General features: G+C 39.7%; 1 protein-coding gene across 2 annotated transcripts in view; it reads left to right on the top strand.

Moving 5' to 3' along the window:
- Positions 1-17615, top strand: part of LOC142390772 (TOX high mobility group box family member 2-like) — a 77667-nt gene that overhangs the window by 39034 nt on the left and 21018 nt on the right. For both annotated transcript variants that reach the window (XM_075476479.1, XM_075476480.1), the window contains one exon: positions 13389-13649. In XM_075476479.1, coding sequence (XP_075332594.1) covers positions 13389-13649 — 261 coding nt within the window. The remainder of the gene's footprint in view (positions 1-13388; positions 13650-17615) is intronic.

The following is a 17615-nucleotide window of genomic DNA, read 5'->3' as shown; positions in this document are numbered from 1 at the left end:
AAGGAGAGTTTATAGATTTACATATGTTGGTTCTGTTTATGCCAGAGAATGTTAAATGTATACATTTCCCTATTAAAACATAATTGTTAATCAGTAGAACAGGACTAGGCTAAACAGTTTCTGGTTTATATGAGTGGAAAACACAAGTCACTGTGACATGTCACTTTCAAAAGCAAAACATTTCCATTGTCAACTGATGTGGGGATGATGTGTCCACACCGTTGCACAGTAGCCTCTGTGCTGAAGGGAAAAAAGGGCTTTCCCATCAAGATGGCTTTCATGTGGCGGCATTAGTGTTTAATGTCCAGATTATTCATTCCCAGTTTTCTCAAATATATATATTTGTATATATATATAATTTGATATTTTAGGCGCTAAGCAAAAGCAATGTCTTTTGAAAGGTCTCTTTTCGAGCAGTAACTGATGGCCAGCGTCAGATCAGCCTTGAAGTGAGCATAACCCTAAAAAAGCATCCATGACTTTGACCTTCTTTCCTTCATAAGCCAAAGTGCCCCTTTATCCTCCACAAAACATGTGCCTTTTGATGATTTTATCCGTTGTACATTAACATATCTGTAACGTCAGAGGGATTAAATGAGTGGACATGACAGTATTGGTGACCAATTAACCCCAAGACACAGCTAAAGTAGCAGAAACATTTCACCATCCCAAGCTCACTGACGCTCTGGTCGTCAGTTCGGAGCAGTCTCAGTCACACAGTCAGTGAGTTAGACAGGCACAGCGCTGAGTGCTCCCAGCTGGAAGATGTGAACACATGGCTGGACATATGGCAGAATTTGGAGCTCAAGGATTTGTTGATCCAGCAGCTCGGAGTTCATGTTCTAACAAAACACGATGAGGTGGAGGCTCCATGTCAATTAGCACCTCGCCAAATAAGTCAAAGTGGTGCTGGACGAAGCGAGGGGGCAGGACAGCAGGGCTCACACACACAAACGCGCAGTTTATTTTTGTGACACAAACACACCCACATTTACTGTAACAGGAAGTGACGCACTCCCTGCGACAAAGTGTAGTTTCACCCAAATGCAAATGTGCATTCTGGCGTTAATGTTTCCCTCACCACAACCCTCTGTCTAACCATGAGAACTATGAACCCTAATGCTTTAAAGGACATGAAAGGATCGGTTCAGCAACATTGCAATAGAAATAAGACATTTTCTTTTGTGATATCTCAGCATGCACATAGTTCTGGATGTATGTTCAAATCCTTCTTTAAAACTTCAATTACCATCTGATTACACTTGTAACATGAGGAACATTCAGTGAGCACCCCGTCCTCTCAAACTAGTGTAGTATTTTGCACTTTTTAAAAAGATGATTTGTATGATTTGCAGGTAAAGTTGTCAGCTTCTTCTAACCATGCCCCTCCTCTCTGCCTATGCTTTAGTGGTGGAAAGAATGAAATTTCATACATGGGGGGGCCTTAAATGCTGAAATACGATGTATGAAAATTCCAGACTGATCTGAAAGCACTTTGTATGGTTTTACTTGAACTGCCCTCCATCACACCCCTTTTCTTTTTAGATTTGTGTAACTGACCCTTTGAAATGAATTTAATTATAACACTAACCCTAAAAGCATGCCTTAACTCTGTAGCAGCCCTTTGAAGAGGTGAAGACCAGCCAGAATGTCCTCACTCTCCAAAAATGTGCTTACTTTTGTGGTGTAAAACTTAAATTGGGCCCTGCAAAGGCTGATGAACAAGAACATGTGTATGTGCACTTCAACACGCACTTCCACATATGTGCTCATAAACACCCCCCAACACACATGCTCCCATAAACCCTCGTAAACACGCACATACGTACACACACCATCGTCCTATAGCCATAAGGTTGTCTTTTCTTTGATGTTGGGATTGAGAGACTATAACAAGGGGTCGAGTGGGAGCTTTAGCAGCTTATTGTTTAGTTACAGCGCACATCACAGACCATGAAGTCCGTCTTTGTTTGACGCATTTCCTGGTCTGCCCTAATTATGTCACCGTGCGTGCATACTTGTGTGTACTAATTGGGATAACTGTCCAGCTTTGTAGTTTTGCTGCTGCAGTGGTCATGCGTCAATCACCAACACCCTCTCCAGATTTGCAGTGTTGTGTCAACAAATACCTTCTTATTGGATAAGGCAATTTGGGCTTTTCAAAACATGTCAGCTGCAGTTGATGCTCTGTCAGTGCCGTCAAATAGTAGCTTACACAGAACCTCTGAATTGCCCTGTGAACACATAGCTCTCTGTTTGGAGTCCTATCCCTTAATAGAGCACATTTAATTTGAGATTTTGGAGCAGGGCAGAGCTACATGGAGATTTCAGCCCATTTTGTCACCTTCTAACTGCTATGATTATAACATGTGAATAAAATAAAATCAAACAAATATTTAAATGGTTCAGTTTTTATGTTTTTCTCTCTTGGAAGCTTAATATATTTGGCTGTTGGACTGTTTTTGCTATTTCTAGACAAAATAAAAATCCTTAACCACAGTGTTTTCTGGAAAATTTAATTAGGTTTCTTAGAACCCTTCAAATATTACATATTATTATATATATACATGTTTGCACATTTTCTCTCAGAGTTTACTGTGTCCTGTCGTGTAACTTCTGTGGATTTGAACAGTATGGCTTTGAGTTCAGTATGTTTACATGCATAGCTAAGTCAAGCTACAGTGACAGCTTGACTAGGTCGTTTAGATGGATTACTGCCCTTCTCCTCATATACAAGCACAGGAGGAGAATCGATTTTATACCTTGAAGTATGTCTCACTCCACTGTGATAGTTGGCAATATGCCCCCTCTCAGCTTGTTGGTATTGAACTTTTTCCAGCTGACCTATTATGTCGCAGAACAAAACAACTGGCAGTTTAGCTGATGGCTGCATTTCTTGAATGCCTCAAAACGTCATTTATTTTTCTACAAATGAGGTAAATACTGGGCTGCATGGTGGTGTTTTGGTTAGCACTGTCACCTCACAGCAAGAGGTTTCCTGGTTCGAATCTCGGCTGGGGCCTTTCTGTGTGGAGTTGGCATGTTCTCCCCGTGTATGTGAGGGTTCTCTCCAGGTACTCCGGCTTCCTCCCACCGTAGAACAACATGCATTTGAGTTTAATTGATGGCTTTAAATGGACCCTTGGAGTGAGTGTGAGCATACATGGTTGTTTATCTCTGTGTGACCCTGTGGTGGACTGACAACCTATCCAGGGTGTACCCCACCTCTTGCCCAATGGCAGCTGGGATAGGTTCGTGACCCTGAATTGGATTAAGCAGCATATAGAAAATAGATGGATGGAGATCAATGCAACCCTTTGTGGTTGTTCACTGTTATTCCTCTGTTTACTGACTTCTCGAACTTCTGGGTAAAAGCCTGAAACAGGAACTGTGAAGCATTTGCAGAGTGCCTTGGCCAGTTTGGTTCCAAGTGAATGTATATATGCAGGAATAATTTGACTCTCAATCTCAATATTTAGGCCAAATTTGTGAAATTTGTTTAATGGCTGTTTTAGTTAGAAACAGGCTCAAATTTAGCATGTAATTTAATGTCTTGATTAAATTAGACAAACACAACAATTGGATTGGTTCCAAAGTCATGTAAACATACCTGTTTACCCCACTGAAAGGTAATGAAGAGGTTAACTTAATACACACCCAGAGATTGTCTGCGTTTTCTCACTGCATCGTGCATAATTCATTCATGCTTGGTGTGAATGTCAGTCCCTTACTTCTTCATTCTATCCTCATTACATATATTTGCTGTGCAGCGGTTAGTTGTGCGCGTATTTAAAAATAAGTGTTCTTTCGTCGATTTTTTTATTTTTTTTCCTCATTTCCGAGTAAGCACCACTTTAGTGTGACTTTTATTTCTTGCTTGCGAAAGCAATGCTGGGAATTACACTTCCTTCACATCAGGTCAAGCATATTGTCGAAGAGGGAAGCCATATGCTTTATAGCACATTTTAACACTGCGGTAAGATGCCCACCCGACCCCATACATGATGTGTGCCTGTGAAAACGGTGCATGTAGCCAGAACAGAGACTCCTTTGTTTGCATGTCTGGGGTCTTCTACAGCAAACGCACTGAGGTAGCAGTCTGACACAGCCAGAAGATTACATTACACATAACATCTCAGGGCTTTTAAAGAGAGAAAACCACTAATCAGAAACAGCTTTAAAGAGGCCGGTTGCTGTATGCTTGGATGCAATCTGCCCATTCAAACAAGATGTTTTCAAGGCTTAAAATATTGTATGGTTTCTTTGCAAAATATGCATGCAAGCTGCACATATGGAGCTCTTAAGCAGTTTGATATTAATGTTTTCCATTTGGTTCGTCTGTTGAGGTTTGAGCACATAAGCAAAAGTGTGGGAGGGTTATTTTGTTGACCAGCTTTGTTTGTATGTGCCCACACACCAAGCTACTGAGGGGATAGATTGTTGAATCAAAGATTATTAAACACCTAATTTTATTGACTGGAAATGTTTATGTAAGCAATAAAATTGTTTTAAATTACACAAGTACCCTTGCTGTGGACCTCTCAGATAATGCCTGTATCGTGAATATTTTTATAATAAACACGGTTTTGTTGTGTGCTCATTGAATTGATCAAATTTGGTTGTTTCTTAAAACAATTCAAATCTTCTAAGCATATGGACATCAGTTTCTAAATATATAGTGTTAAAAGGGTGCTTTAACAGCAAATACTGCCTTCAGGATAGACATGAAAATGAAAATGAAAAGTAGTAGGCAGTTTACGCATTATCAACCCGTCACCGAGATAAATGTGAAATAGTGCCGACTGCTGTGTATATTTCTGCAGCACTATAATATCTGCATGAGAATGATTACAGCCAAACCAAAATGGTTCCCTTCAACTACGCCAACACAAGTTCTAATTTTGTATAATGGGCAATAAGTGTTATTCATTTGGATTCATATCAGGCCTGATCAGTTTGAGTGGTTAGGCAGACTTGTTCTTTCATGTATATTTTTGGATGATTTGGCTGGCCTCTCCTTTCTCTGCAGTATAATCAGTCCACGCGGATGCGTCTCCAATGTGTGTCGATGAGCACACAATAGATGAAGAAGAAAAGAAGGGCAAGATGTGGAGAAATAGCCGGTTAGACGTGGCGCTTGAAGTAGAAAACCGTCCAGCGGCAGGAAGGAGAGTCCTTTGTGCTACACTTGTTGCACTGTGTACCTTTGCAGGAAAAAAAGAAAAGCTTAAGGGCTCTTAAGATCTTTTGGAGAAGCAGCAAGTTTCAGCCTGTTTATGCCACCACATTTTCTGCTTCCAAGTGTCTTGCTGAGCCATGTGTCTTTATTGATTTGGACGGCTGTAAAAGAACAGCTGATGGTGGACTTCAGCATAAAAAACTGAACTGACTGGATTCACTCTCCTTCTCGTATTTTTTTGTTTATCTCTGTTTCAGGCTATAATTTTCTCTTTATTTTTGTATTTCTATTAACTCTGAAACTCCCTCACCCTGTCACATTTTCTGACTTTATTGTTTCACAGTTGTTACACCAGTGTTAACCCACCCAGCCCCTTGCTCCCACAGTCCACATCAGTTAAGTTCAGGGAGGCTTTATTGTAGTTGTGTTGTATGATGTTGTCAAAGAACAGGGACACATACACAAAGTAAAGATACACAGTGCATAGTGGCTAACTGTACAGTAAACCAGGATCAGTGCGGATCAGTGAATGAAATATATCAAACACTTAATATGTAACTTATCTGAGCTTAGTGTAAAGAAAAAAACTGGCAGGACTCCATCAATGAATGAGGGAAGGCTTTTTGGATAAGTTTGCCCCAAATGCAGTGTGTGCTGGGAAGTATGCCAATAACTTTTCCAAGTTAACTTAAAGGAATAGTCAAACATTCTGGGATATGTGGTCAATCACCTTCTGCCCTAGAAAAAGATGAAAAGATTGTAATGTCTGTAGTCTAAACTTAAGCCAACAGAAAGTTTGTATTTGCTAACTGGAAACAGATTTTTTGTGGCATTTCAAAAGTTTAACTCAAATTCACATTACATTTAACACAGACTTTGACTCTGGTCTATCATGTAGCTTGTTATTTAGTTTCCTTTTCAGCGTGCTCCCACTTCATTATATGGTTAATTTATCAGATTTTTAGAATAAAGCACAAGATTCACTGTAATAGGCCGAAGGTTCATCCAATCACTTTGCAATTTTTTTCTTTTCCAGCAAAGATCCAGCTTTCTCCCATGCAGTTTGGAAGGACCATTTCTCAGATATAACAAAGCAAATTATCTAACAATGGAAATTATTTCTCAAAAGAAACTGCCCAGATGAGTTAACCAAACATGAACATTGATACAGATGTTGTTTGGCCTTTATTTTGAAATTAATTATGATTACAATGAATTGAACTCCAATTGGCTTGAATTGGACTATATTATTTAAGTGCCTTGAGATGACATTTGTTGTAATTTGGCGCTATACAAATAAACTGAATTGAAAAATTGAAATTTAGGACCAGACCACCCTCATTTTCTCTTTCTCTATATCTGTATTTCTTTCTCTCTCCGTCTTTGTCTCTGAGTCAGAGACACCTCAGTACACCCTGGCACCGTACACCCAATGTGGGCGATACTGATGTGAAAAAGCACCGTTACTTAATAGTGACTCACAGTGCACCATTATACCCCCACCACCACAACTGCAATACTCTCCTCACTTCACAACACTGGCCCTCCCCACCAAACATCCCCTTATACTTCAGTGAATGTGTTCTCTATCTGTACATTCTTTCCCTGCAAGAAAAAAATAGGGGGTCGTTTGAGACAAAGGAAGAAAAATGAAAATTGAGGGTATGAAAACGCCAACACACATCTCACTCCTGCTTTGAGGCTCTACAGAGCCACTGGCAAGGTCGTCAGAACGAAGTAGAGATACATATTGTATGCCGTGTATTTAAATTTCAAGAGAGTGTATAATTTCAATATCCTGAATTCAGGCTAAAACTGTTTTCAGCTCTTAACCAGCACTAGAGCATCGATATCTGAAAACTCTGCTGGAAGAACATCAGAGTAACATCTGCACAACATCTCATGCTAGGAGGGTTTGTGGGTTGCAGTTGTGGTAGTTCTTTATGTAGGTCAGTCCATGTCAGCCAATAAGTCCAATTATCATTGGTCTCTGAAGTAGAACAAGTGATGACCTCTGCTCTGCTTTCATTGGGCAGAAATGATTGGATAGTTTCCAGAGAGGAAGGGTTTTATAGATATTATATAAACATTCATTCCAAATTGAAAGATATTAAGGGTGTAAAGGACAGGGTAAGAAAATTGCAATGATGTTAGAAAGGAATTCATGGTTATGTAAGAAGTCGAGATTTGCTTAATTCGAAGAATATGAACAGATTCATCTGTTGTGTTCTGATATGAGAGGATTTAAATACTATCAAACAACCTACTGTCCTACTCTTTCTGCAGTTCTCCCTCTGTTCTTCCTCAAACACATACCTCCCACCTAAAATAAAAAACAAAAAAAAACAAAAAAAGCAACTTATCAGCAGCAAGAGTGCACTCAGTGATTCATACACTCTTTTCAAAGAACTTGAAACCTTGGCTCTATTTTGGGCCCAGCCTCTCTCACTCTATGTATATGCAGCATGGCAGTGCAGAGGGATTTAGTGGGACTAAGTAGTTTGATATTTCTATTGGTTTTCTGCATATATTTTCACTCTCTTTCCCTCTCTTCCAGTGATCTTTTCATCATGTGGAGACCAAGGTCATGGCTGATTGAAATATAATAGAAGTGTAGACATCTGGCCTAATACTGTGGGAAGTTAAATCTATTTTAATGGCCCCTGCCGCAGTGGATTCTCTCTGATGCACTCTTGCGCTTCACTGACAGTAAATCACAATGTTCTCTTATTGCCCTGACTGGAATGAGGGCATAGAGAAAGAACAATGAGGGATCCACATCATTTGTTTTCACCCCTCCCTCTCTTTTTCCTCTCCTCTCTGCTCCTCCTCCTCTCCCCTCTCCTCTCTGTTTGCGACTCATAAAGCAATGGGTTTAAAGAGAGTGACATCATGAAAACAAAAATAAAGGGGATTATGGGCAAGCTACTGTGCCATATGTGATTACTGGGGCTTCCATGTTTCCCTGAGGGGGATGAGTGACTATGAGACAACATATTTTATCTATTTATGCGATTCTCTCTAATGAATACGAATAGGAAATATGGCTTAGACCAGAGTATTACACTCTTTCTTTAAAAAAAATAAAATAAAATTGCAGGCTTTGCACCAAACATTGAAAAAAAAAATTCAGCACAAAGATCAAAGATGTTTTTCACCCCTTATCTTTCATCTATGACCGAGTTAAATTGAACTGACATAAGTGTGCTGCACGTGCCCCATTTTCACACCTTTTCAAAACACTTCCTTTGCGGCTGTGTTTTTAGAGTTCATGTACACACCAGCACGGGTCCACCCACATCTGCAATGAAGAGTCAGTTCCTTTTTACCCACCTAAATGAGATCCATGTTGAAGTGACATTTGAGAGAATTACCAGTGCATGGGAGAGCAGGAGAGAGGTTACCTCACTCCTTTGCTATTGGTTGAGGCCCACCACAGCCTACCTGTCCTTTAGTGACGGACGCTACCCATAACCCTTAGTGCCCCCACCACCCCCTTCGTGCACACGCACACACACACACACACAACTTATCCCAGTTCTGTCTCTCTGTCTGTCAATGCCACTCGGTCTGCAGTTTCATTCTCCTTGTATTGTACTACTGTCTGCCTTTCTTGATACATCATCTAAATGGAGTTTCTTGTCATTTCAAAGCCAGGTCAGATAGCCTCTGTGGAACCTGCAGCGCACATCGCTGTAATGGTCACTTGTGCTGTCCGCCTCAGGTCTGACACCCATTGATGATGAGTTTGATTTCTGCCCTTTCTCTGCTCTGCAACATTCATCTTTGAAGGTGAATCTTGAAACTCCCCCCCCATAAGATGTTTAAAAGATTTACCGTTGCCGCCTATCTATCCGGAGCACGCAGAGCGGGCCTAAAAATCTTTATGTATTCATGACCAGCTGTTGTTTGTCACCCACACCGTGCTGTTCTGTCATTTTTTGTACAAAGAGGCATATGGCTGGATGACTTTCCATAGGACACTGTACACTCATTCAAAGTTCTATGATTTTGAGTCACAAGGGAGATTTTTTTTTTCCTATTTGATTAGTTTTTCGTTTTTCCTATTACAGGAAAGATAAAGTGTTAATAACAAAGTTCATCAAGACAGACAGCTCTTGTCTATGGACAATTTGCCCTCTGTCAGCCATGACAGGCTTTCTGGTACAATGTGCATCATTTTCATTCTCCTCCCTTTGACGAACACATCATTGTTCCCAGATGAGCTGTCTTCCACTAAACACCTCATGGGCCATAAATGACTCCATTGCCAAGCTAATGACTTCATCTCATCTTCTCAGTCATTTGTGTCAAGAAAACTTAAAGCTAAGCTGATAAATGTGTTTCCACTTAAAGGTAACTTAATTACTTTTGCTGGCTTGACAAGGTGGAGCTAAGTTTGGTAGCAAAGACGTTTCAGTCCACTCTCTTGCATGTTATGGTAAAAGCACCATATATGTGTTCAACATTTTCATCAGTTTGTGTCCATAAATGAAAAAGTAGAACTGTTCTGATAACTTGTCAGAGCATTAAAGCCAATTTTAAATGATTGACAGTTACCAATACATTAGTTAAAACGGTGTTGGTGTTAGTCGGAGGCGAGCCCTTATCTTCTTTATGGTATGTCCACATAGTAACCACGATGTACGATAGATCCTTTTTTTCCGGGGGAAAAAAAAGCAAAATCAACATTCGGACTTTTGAATCTGATTTCTTCAGTTGTTACGCATTTAAATTGCGTTTCAAAGAATTTTTTTGTGTCACCTGTCATTGCGACACAACGCAACATACAACACCAATGTCACAGCCACAGTAAAGTGTTGAGTGGAAGCCGTGCTGCTGCTAGCGGAGTGCTTTGGAGGACAACGAGTAGAATAAGTGAGCCGAACTAAAAATATGTTAAAGTTCAACACAAACTAACTCCGGTAGAGTTTGAAACTGTGCTGTAAACAGTTTGTTGTGGAGGTCATGATAGCGGATCAGCTTCAGTCACACAAGCATTGTTTGAAACTAAATTCAAATTTTTTATTTTTGTTTTGGTCCACAATGTTTTCTTATTTCCCCTCTAAACATGGTTTGCAGTGTATAGTTCACATTCCTTCTTTGCCATCTCTGATGCAGCATTAGTTTTTGAGGATGTGATATTGGATCTCAGAAGTTTTATTTATTTAGTGACAAAATCTGAGCTTTATCAACATAGCAATGCACGTTTAAATAAGTTATTTTTGGTGGAAAATAACATTACATGTAAAAATGAACTGTTCTCTTCAGTTTCATCTTACAACTAGTTTTTGTTTAAGAGCTAAGCATAGGACATTGGTAGTCATGCATTTTTGTGTGCCTGGATTTTCTTTAAATAAGAACTCTGCCCTGCTCCTGTGGGGCTAGTCATCACACACAATTTATTTTTTTCAAAGAACCTGATATGGCTTATACACGATGACAGTGAATTAGCCTCTCAGCAACATCTAACATATGTAAACTATGTTAAAGAGTGTGAACACTATGGTGTTTTGATGTTGAGTCACAAGCCATGTGCAAAACAAGCCTTGGCACTATCATGTTAATGTCAAAGATAGAAATTTTAGAGAAGTATTTCTTTGTATAAACCTCAAAGGTCCAAAGTAATGCCCTTGTCCAGGGAAAATGACAGATTTGCTTGAGTTTGACCTCTGCGGAGGGGGTGGAAGGTTACAGCAAGAGAAGGCTGAATCAACATTTGCCGTTTCTTTCTGACCCCAGTCTCTTTTATCTCCTCTTCTCCATATCCTAAAAGACAGTATATTTATGAATTATTTATCTCTGTTTGAAAATGTTAAACTTGTGACGTCCTTGTCCTGTGTCTTATCTCCAAGGGCATCATAAGAAACTGTAAAGACAAAACAAAGAGAAAAAAAATCACAAAAGCAGCGAAAGGCACAGACATAAAATAGCCTCCCACAGCATTTCAATCTTGCTATAGGCGTATGACAAAAGATGCGTTTTATCGCGGGGAGAAGAGATGCCCCAAGTCTAAGATGTGTTTGACTGTAACATTGGACTACTCCTCTGTTATTTACACAAGATATATCAACAACATAGCTTTGCTCTTCAGCACGTGAGGTGAAAAGTAAATGAGCTGATTTAATATCCACAGTTGATTAACTTAAGTAAATGTAGACAGGAAACAACAATTTTAATTGCTCATTGATTACAAACAAGGCTTTAGTTTTCTTTTTTCACCTTTGCTTGTCTTCGACAGGCTCATACATTAGAGTATTAATTCCCAGGCTTGGTAGCTTGAAACCTCCAAATATCCAGGCAGTGCCTCTCCTTTACATGCACCTCTGAAGTGAGGCCAGTTACAGTCGTCATCAACAATCGAACATAAAACTGTTTCAGCTTTATACTACAGGAAAGGGGTCATGGATGATACTTTTAGTATTTTGTATTAGCCGTTAAAGTTTCTTGTGAGTCTTTCAGTGAGTCATCACCACTGAAACACTTGTTCTACAGTTGTAGTCCATTTCTTGTGACCTGATTATGTGTCCAGCCTCAGATTGAGGGGTTCGTGTGCTGATGCATACACGCAGATCGTGGACACAGAAGATGACAGGGAAGATGAGAGCGGCTTTTGTTTGCATTGAATTAAACCGGCATCAAATGTTTGAATAGCTATTGACAACAGCCTTGAATGTTGGATGACAAAGAAAAGAGACAAAACTTTCATCATGGGAAAAAGGAATTGTCAGTGCTAACATTTTTAACCAAGCACCGAGCAATAAGTGAGTGTTCTGGGAAGAGGAAAATGGCACATCACCCCCTGATCGTAAACATACTCCCTTTTATTATTATGATTATTTTCTCCCTAATGATAGTGAACATTATGAGACTTTTTATCCCATCTTCAAGGACCAATTCTGCTTGTGGGGATGTTGTAGCTGTTCCTCAACGTTTCTTGCCATTTGTTTGCTAAAAGTATTTGTTTTCAAGATGAATTGCTGCACTGGCAGGCGAGATGACAACCTACACGAAGATGATATTGAATTGATTTCTGAAATGTTGCAGAACGGACTAGTTGATGTGTACCACGAGACATGAATAATAAAAATTCTATTAAAAAGCTCTTGAATGGCTGACACTGGAATATTATTTGTGATGATTAATTTTGTTCAGTCATTATAAAAGGGAGTTGGCATCAGATTGCCTCTGACAAAATTGCTTTTCACTCCCTGGCGAATACCCTCAGTATGCTTTTTGAGAGCACAAAACCATATTTCTCCGAGCAATATTATGTCAAGACAGGCCCAGGAAAATACACTACTCATGTATCACCCTATTAGTACCATAAAATCTGTGCTGTTTTGACTGCTCGGGGTCACTCAGATGTTCTGCATAAATAAAGAGAACTGGGGGGTTTGTTTAATCGTGTTTTTCTATGTATAAAAGCACAATTGCCATTATAATTATGGGATTATAATATAGCCACTAAATGACTTTTAGTGGTGTTTTTCCATGTAATGAATTTGATAAATTGTATTTTCAAGGCGTGCAGGCTGACAGTTTGTTGCTTCAAAGCTGTCCAGATTTCTGAAGCTATTTATTCTGTACAGCAGCTGTTGTTGTCTAATTAATTTGCTGTCTACATCTCTGTTGAATGAATTCTTTACACTTTCCTCAGTGCAACAATTTGCATTTCTAATTATTTTCAGCACAACAAACTGAATTGACAGTTACAGTTCTGGATCTGCAAATGCAGCAAACACCAAAGACTTAGCAAAAAATATCAACAGGTGCATTTAAAAACTAATTAGGGAGTTTTTTAATTACTTTGGAGCATTTTTGGTAAGCTGCTTCTCAGCTATAGATTGTTGCATTTCGGTTTATCACTAAAATGTGTATGAATAAGCCTTCGTTCTTTCTTTATTTCTCCTTTAAGTGGCAGTTTTGAGATGTGTTTATGCTGTCATGTTGTGCTCATTTGGATTATCACTTCTGCAAACTATTGTGAATAAGCTAGAAGCTCCATATTTACCCATAGGTCTGAATGCGTCAATCTGTGATTTCACTGTTTTTTCCACATATTTTGACAACATTATTAATCAATAATTATCTTCCTGCAATCTTAATGATACATTAAAAAGAGAATGAACAAGAAGGGGATGCTGTGTATGCACTTTCCTTGTCATCCTTTCCCAAAAAAACTTGTTTCTTTTATTTTCTCTGTCAGAGCTACTCCAGTCAGGGCAGAGGCAACAGTGGCGGCGGAGGAGGAGCAGGGGATGAAGACTACGAGATTCCCCCCATCACACCCCCAAACCATGCCGACCCTTCTCTGCTCCATCTCATGGAGCATGAGTCAGGTTACCCCTTCCACTCTCTGCCTCACAATGGTTTGCTCAACACCTACTCTTACCCTGAGCTGCCTGCCCTGATGATGTCCAACATGCTGGGTCAGGACACTCACCTCCTCTCTGGGCCTATGCACTCGGTGAGTACTTTTTTTTTCTTCTTCTTTTTTTTTATTGTCTCTTTTAAGCTGTGGCCCTTCGTGATCATGTAAGTCAAGAACTGTGCTACTGTGGGCTGTTAGTCTTTGTGGTCAGTGTTGGAAGACAGCCATCGAGTCAAAAAGAGAACATTTTGTGTGAGTGTTTTTCGTGTTCGTGTCATACCTTACTGAAAAAAAAAATAAATCTTGACATAATAATAATAATAAGATGTGCCTCTCTTTATACTATGAGACCCTTTTTTTTTCTTCATTTTAGCAAAGAGACTTCCAACGAGACAATCGGTACTGAATTCTTCATACATGCATCCTTTGTGAATACAGAAACCTGCTTCCTCCTTTGTAGCAGAGCGTCTTTAGAATCTTTACGGCTGCACAATTCAAAGTGAGCTAGAGAAATGGAGCAAGAAACCCCATGCTGTACATTTTCATTCACTATGATTGGCAAAGCAAAAAAAGAAGAGGGTAAGGATGAGGGGGTGCAGTGGGGCACAGGTTTTGAACAGAAAATCTTGATGGGGAGGCAAAATATATCCCTTGTCAGCAACTTTTTCTTTTCAAAGGGATACTGAGGATGCCCATTCTCTTGTGTTAAACATGCCTCAGACCCAAGATGTAAACACCCCTGGCGAACACATTCAAATGCTTTAATCATAGAATCGAATCAGATGAATTATAGATGGCCTGTGTGGTAAATTATTCAGTGTTATATACTTTCATCTGACATAGATATTACTTTTTTCTTTCTGCCCTCTTTCATGAATATTTATGCTTTAATGTGAACATCCGTGGCATTTATCCTCTGTTAATCAGGTCTTATGTGATTTTCTGAATCAAACTGCATAAGTTGAAGGCCCATTTTTTTGTGTGGGTGGTAGCTAAGACCTCCATTAAAGCCAGTCTTTAGGATAAGGTCACAATCCTCTGGCTGCTGTAAAAGCCAAATACGCATGGTTCATGAGAAATAGGCTGTCGACGAGAACATTTGGTCAGTGTGGAGAGGAGTTGCGACTAAACTAGAGTGATCTGATTGAACTGATGATAGCGTGAAAATCTGCACAAAGTATTTGAATGCATGTGATCTGTTTGTGCTTAAAACTTTGTGCTTGTGGGATGTAGAAGAATGTGTAACAAAGTCACTAACGTTTTGGAAGCAGACCGGGATGGAGTGCCTGCTTCTTAAACAGCTTTTGTTTCACCTTTGCAATTATTTATTTTCAAATAGCCCTTCAGGGTAATGTTCCATTTTCTTATTTCACACCCCCTTTTCTCATAAATGAACCGTCATTGCAATAAATCACCGCACAAACAGAGACCTGCACACAATGTGAAAGGTCCAGAGATTTATGTAACACATTCATGTTTCCCACTTCCACATTTTAGTACTACTCTAGCAGAGGCTGGCTAATAATAGCTGCTATTAATATTTCTTGTTGCCTAGCAACCCCAGCAAGTAATAGCTTACTCTGGAAAAATAGATGACCGATAAGGAAGAAGGGGGGGGGGGGGGCTGGAGAAGGGGGATTCAATTCATTTATTATCTCTTGGGACAAGAGGAGCTTATTTCTGAAGCTGAGGAATAGGAAAGTAGGCTGTATATTGAGAAATATTTTAAAGCAATTGGAGATGACGTTAGTTTCATTTCACTTCCATTAGGGATGTTTCATTTGATGTTTCCTCCGTAAAGTCAATTAACCTTGATTTCATACTGATAAAGGTATAATAACAAAGATTGAATTTATGTATGCTGCATGCTTAAAGAATAATAAGAGTGGGTGGAAATAGGCTCTTGGCATAACCACACAACCAGGGTCAGAAATGAATAGACAAGCCTTTGGCTTCGTTGTATTGTATTGACAAAAGCCCCACAATAAACTCTTAAAATTGGAGGAGATGGCTGGAAAACTATAACACTGATCATTCAGCAGTCTTCTTTCACCGCCGCTGAAAAAGCAAATAAAAAGTCGACAGCGTTACCTTAAGGATACATGTCTCTTCAATAACAGCTATCCTTCACTGCACATTTAAAACCTCCTACAAGTACAAGCTCAGCTGGAGCAACAGATACACTTCATCTCAAGGGATGTTGTTGCTGGTTTTTGTACAACATTTAGCCTAAGGCTAAAGCTCTGTAAACTTCACCCTGCTTTGGGATTCTCTTTTTCAGCACGCATCGATCCCACAGCAAACAGAGTTAAATCATTGCAGGATGGAGAGCAATGGATTGACCATCATCATACTACGTTGGCATATGGTCCTTAGTTTCTTCTTACTTAATGGTGACTCTATAATCTGCAGATTTCTGACCTGCCGAAAGGCAAATGTGTCTTTTGTGTTTTGAGATTAAATTTATTCTGACAGTCTAATTATAACGCCACAGGCACTTGAAATATTTGCTGGCAAATCAAAGAATCTGCTATATTGAGCTTTTTTTATTATTATTATTTATTTGTTTGTTTGTGCTGGAATTTTTTTTATCCTCTCTGCTACAGTTTGAACCATTTCTTAGATTTAAAATTGCATCACCCCAGCAAGCCTGGGTATCAACACTGGCATTATAAAGCATAAAGCTGTACCATCAGAAATGCTCTTACATTCTCACAACTCCTCCCAACACCACTGACCTGCTCTGTCAGCCTCTCTGAACTGAGGCAGAAAGATCCAAGTCCTCGATGACTGGATACCGTGAAATATGACATGCTGTCGTGCGAATGCTCATTGCTGAGGGAGAATCCCTGTCTCACCTTCAGTGTTTCTGCCATCACGGCACCATGGTAAGAGGTGGCACCCAGGGGTCTCATGTTCAACAAGCCCCCCTGTCATTCAGGTCTGGCCGGTGGTACAGCTAGGGGAGTTGTCAGCAAGATCTATCTCTTTGAAAAATTTAATGAATTAAGGAGGAGGGACCCACACCAGCAGACGGTAATCCAGCAGACGGTAATGAGAGGTCCAGGAGGAGATTTTAGAACGGCCCCAATGTGGAGCCTTGAGGGGTGCCAGTGCATTTAAATATTGAAACAGAGTACCAGCCCTTGTCTCATTACCAGCGTAATGAGGCTGGTTAGGGAGGAGGAAAACCCCTACTACCATAAAAGCAGCTGCCAGTTTTACAAGTTTATGATACATTCACACAGATGACTCTTGTTGGGAATTTTGTCGTTAAATATTTGGTTCTGGATTAATATTTTTGGCAGGGTGTAGACTGTCTAACATGTTTTTAACTAGATGTTTTTAATATGCTGCTATGTTTAAATTGACGACTACATCCACATCTGGATGGAAGAGCTCCACAGCAAAGACTCTTCACTTACTTCCTTTGATATTTAGCAATCCTGGAGTAAGAGCATTTGTCTAAACATGTAATGTGTCAGATATTTATTCTGGCCCAAGCCCTGATCTTTGGTTTGATAGAATCGTTTTTTATTCATATCTAAAATACTGTAAGTATTTATTTGTAGTGCCTTAGTGTTTGAAAAAATAACGTCCGGCTTCCGTTAGTAGGTGTTTGTACATAGGCATTAGCGCAACATGTTTGCACTGTGGCACTGGTTACGCAGCATTTGTGTGCTCAGTATAAGTGTGTTTGCCATGTGTGTGTGTTTCCAGGATCTGTCTTTGTCAGAGTCACTGATTGCTATAAGGTTATGTTAGCTTGAGTTAATTTGACTTCCTTTAATCTGCAAAAGGAAAAATTTTTTGCCTCACTTGGCATTTAGGACATAGACAGCAAGGGAACAGGCCATAACTGTTTTAAAGCAGTGGCATAAAAAATGTATTGACATCTGTGCTTGTTGAAAGTGCAGGGATAGTGTAGACAGGAACCCAACCAAACCATTAAAGAGGTCAGAGTTGCATTTTCAACAATGTGAGCAATTATTTGTTGGATGTTCGTTCAGTGGCATTCAGACAAATATATCCAGAATTGGAAATACACAGATTGTGTGCGCA

Source organism: Odontesthes bonariensis, chromosome 10, assembly GCF_027942865.1.
Source record: "Odontesthes bonariensis isolate fOdoBon6 chromosome 10, fOdoBon6.hap1, whole genome shotgun sequence".
NCBI lineage: Eukaryota > Metazoa > Chordata > Actinopteri > Atheriniformes > Atherinopsidae > Odontesthes > Odontesthes bonariensis.
Note: the sequence above shows the minus strand (reverse complement) of the source record. Positions and strands in the feature narration are given on the sequence as shown.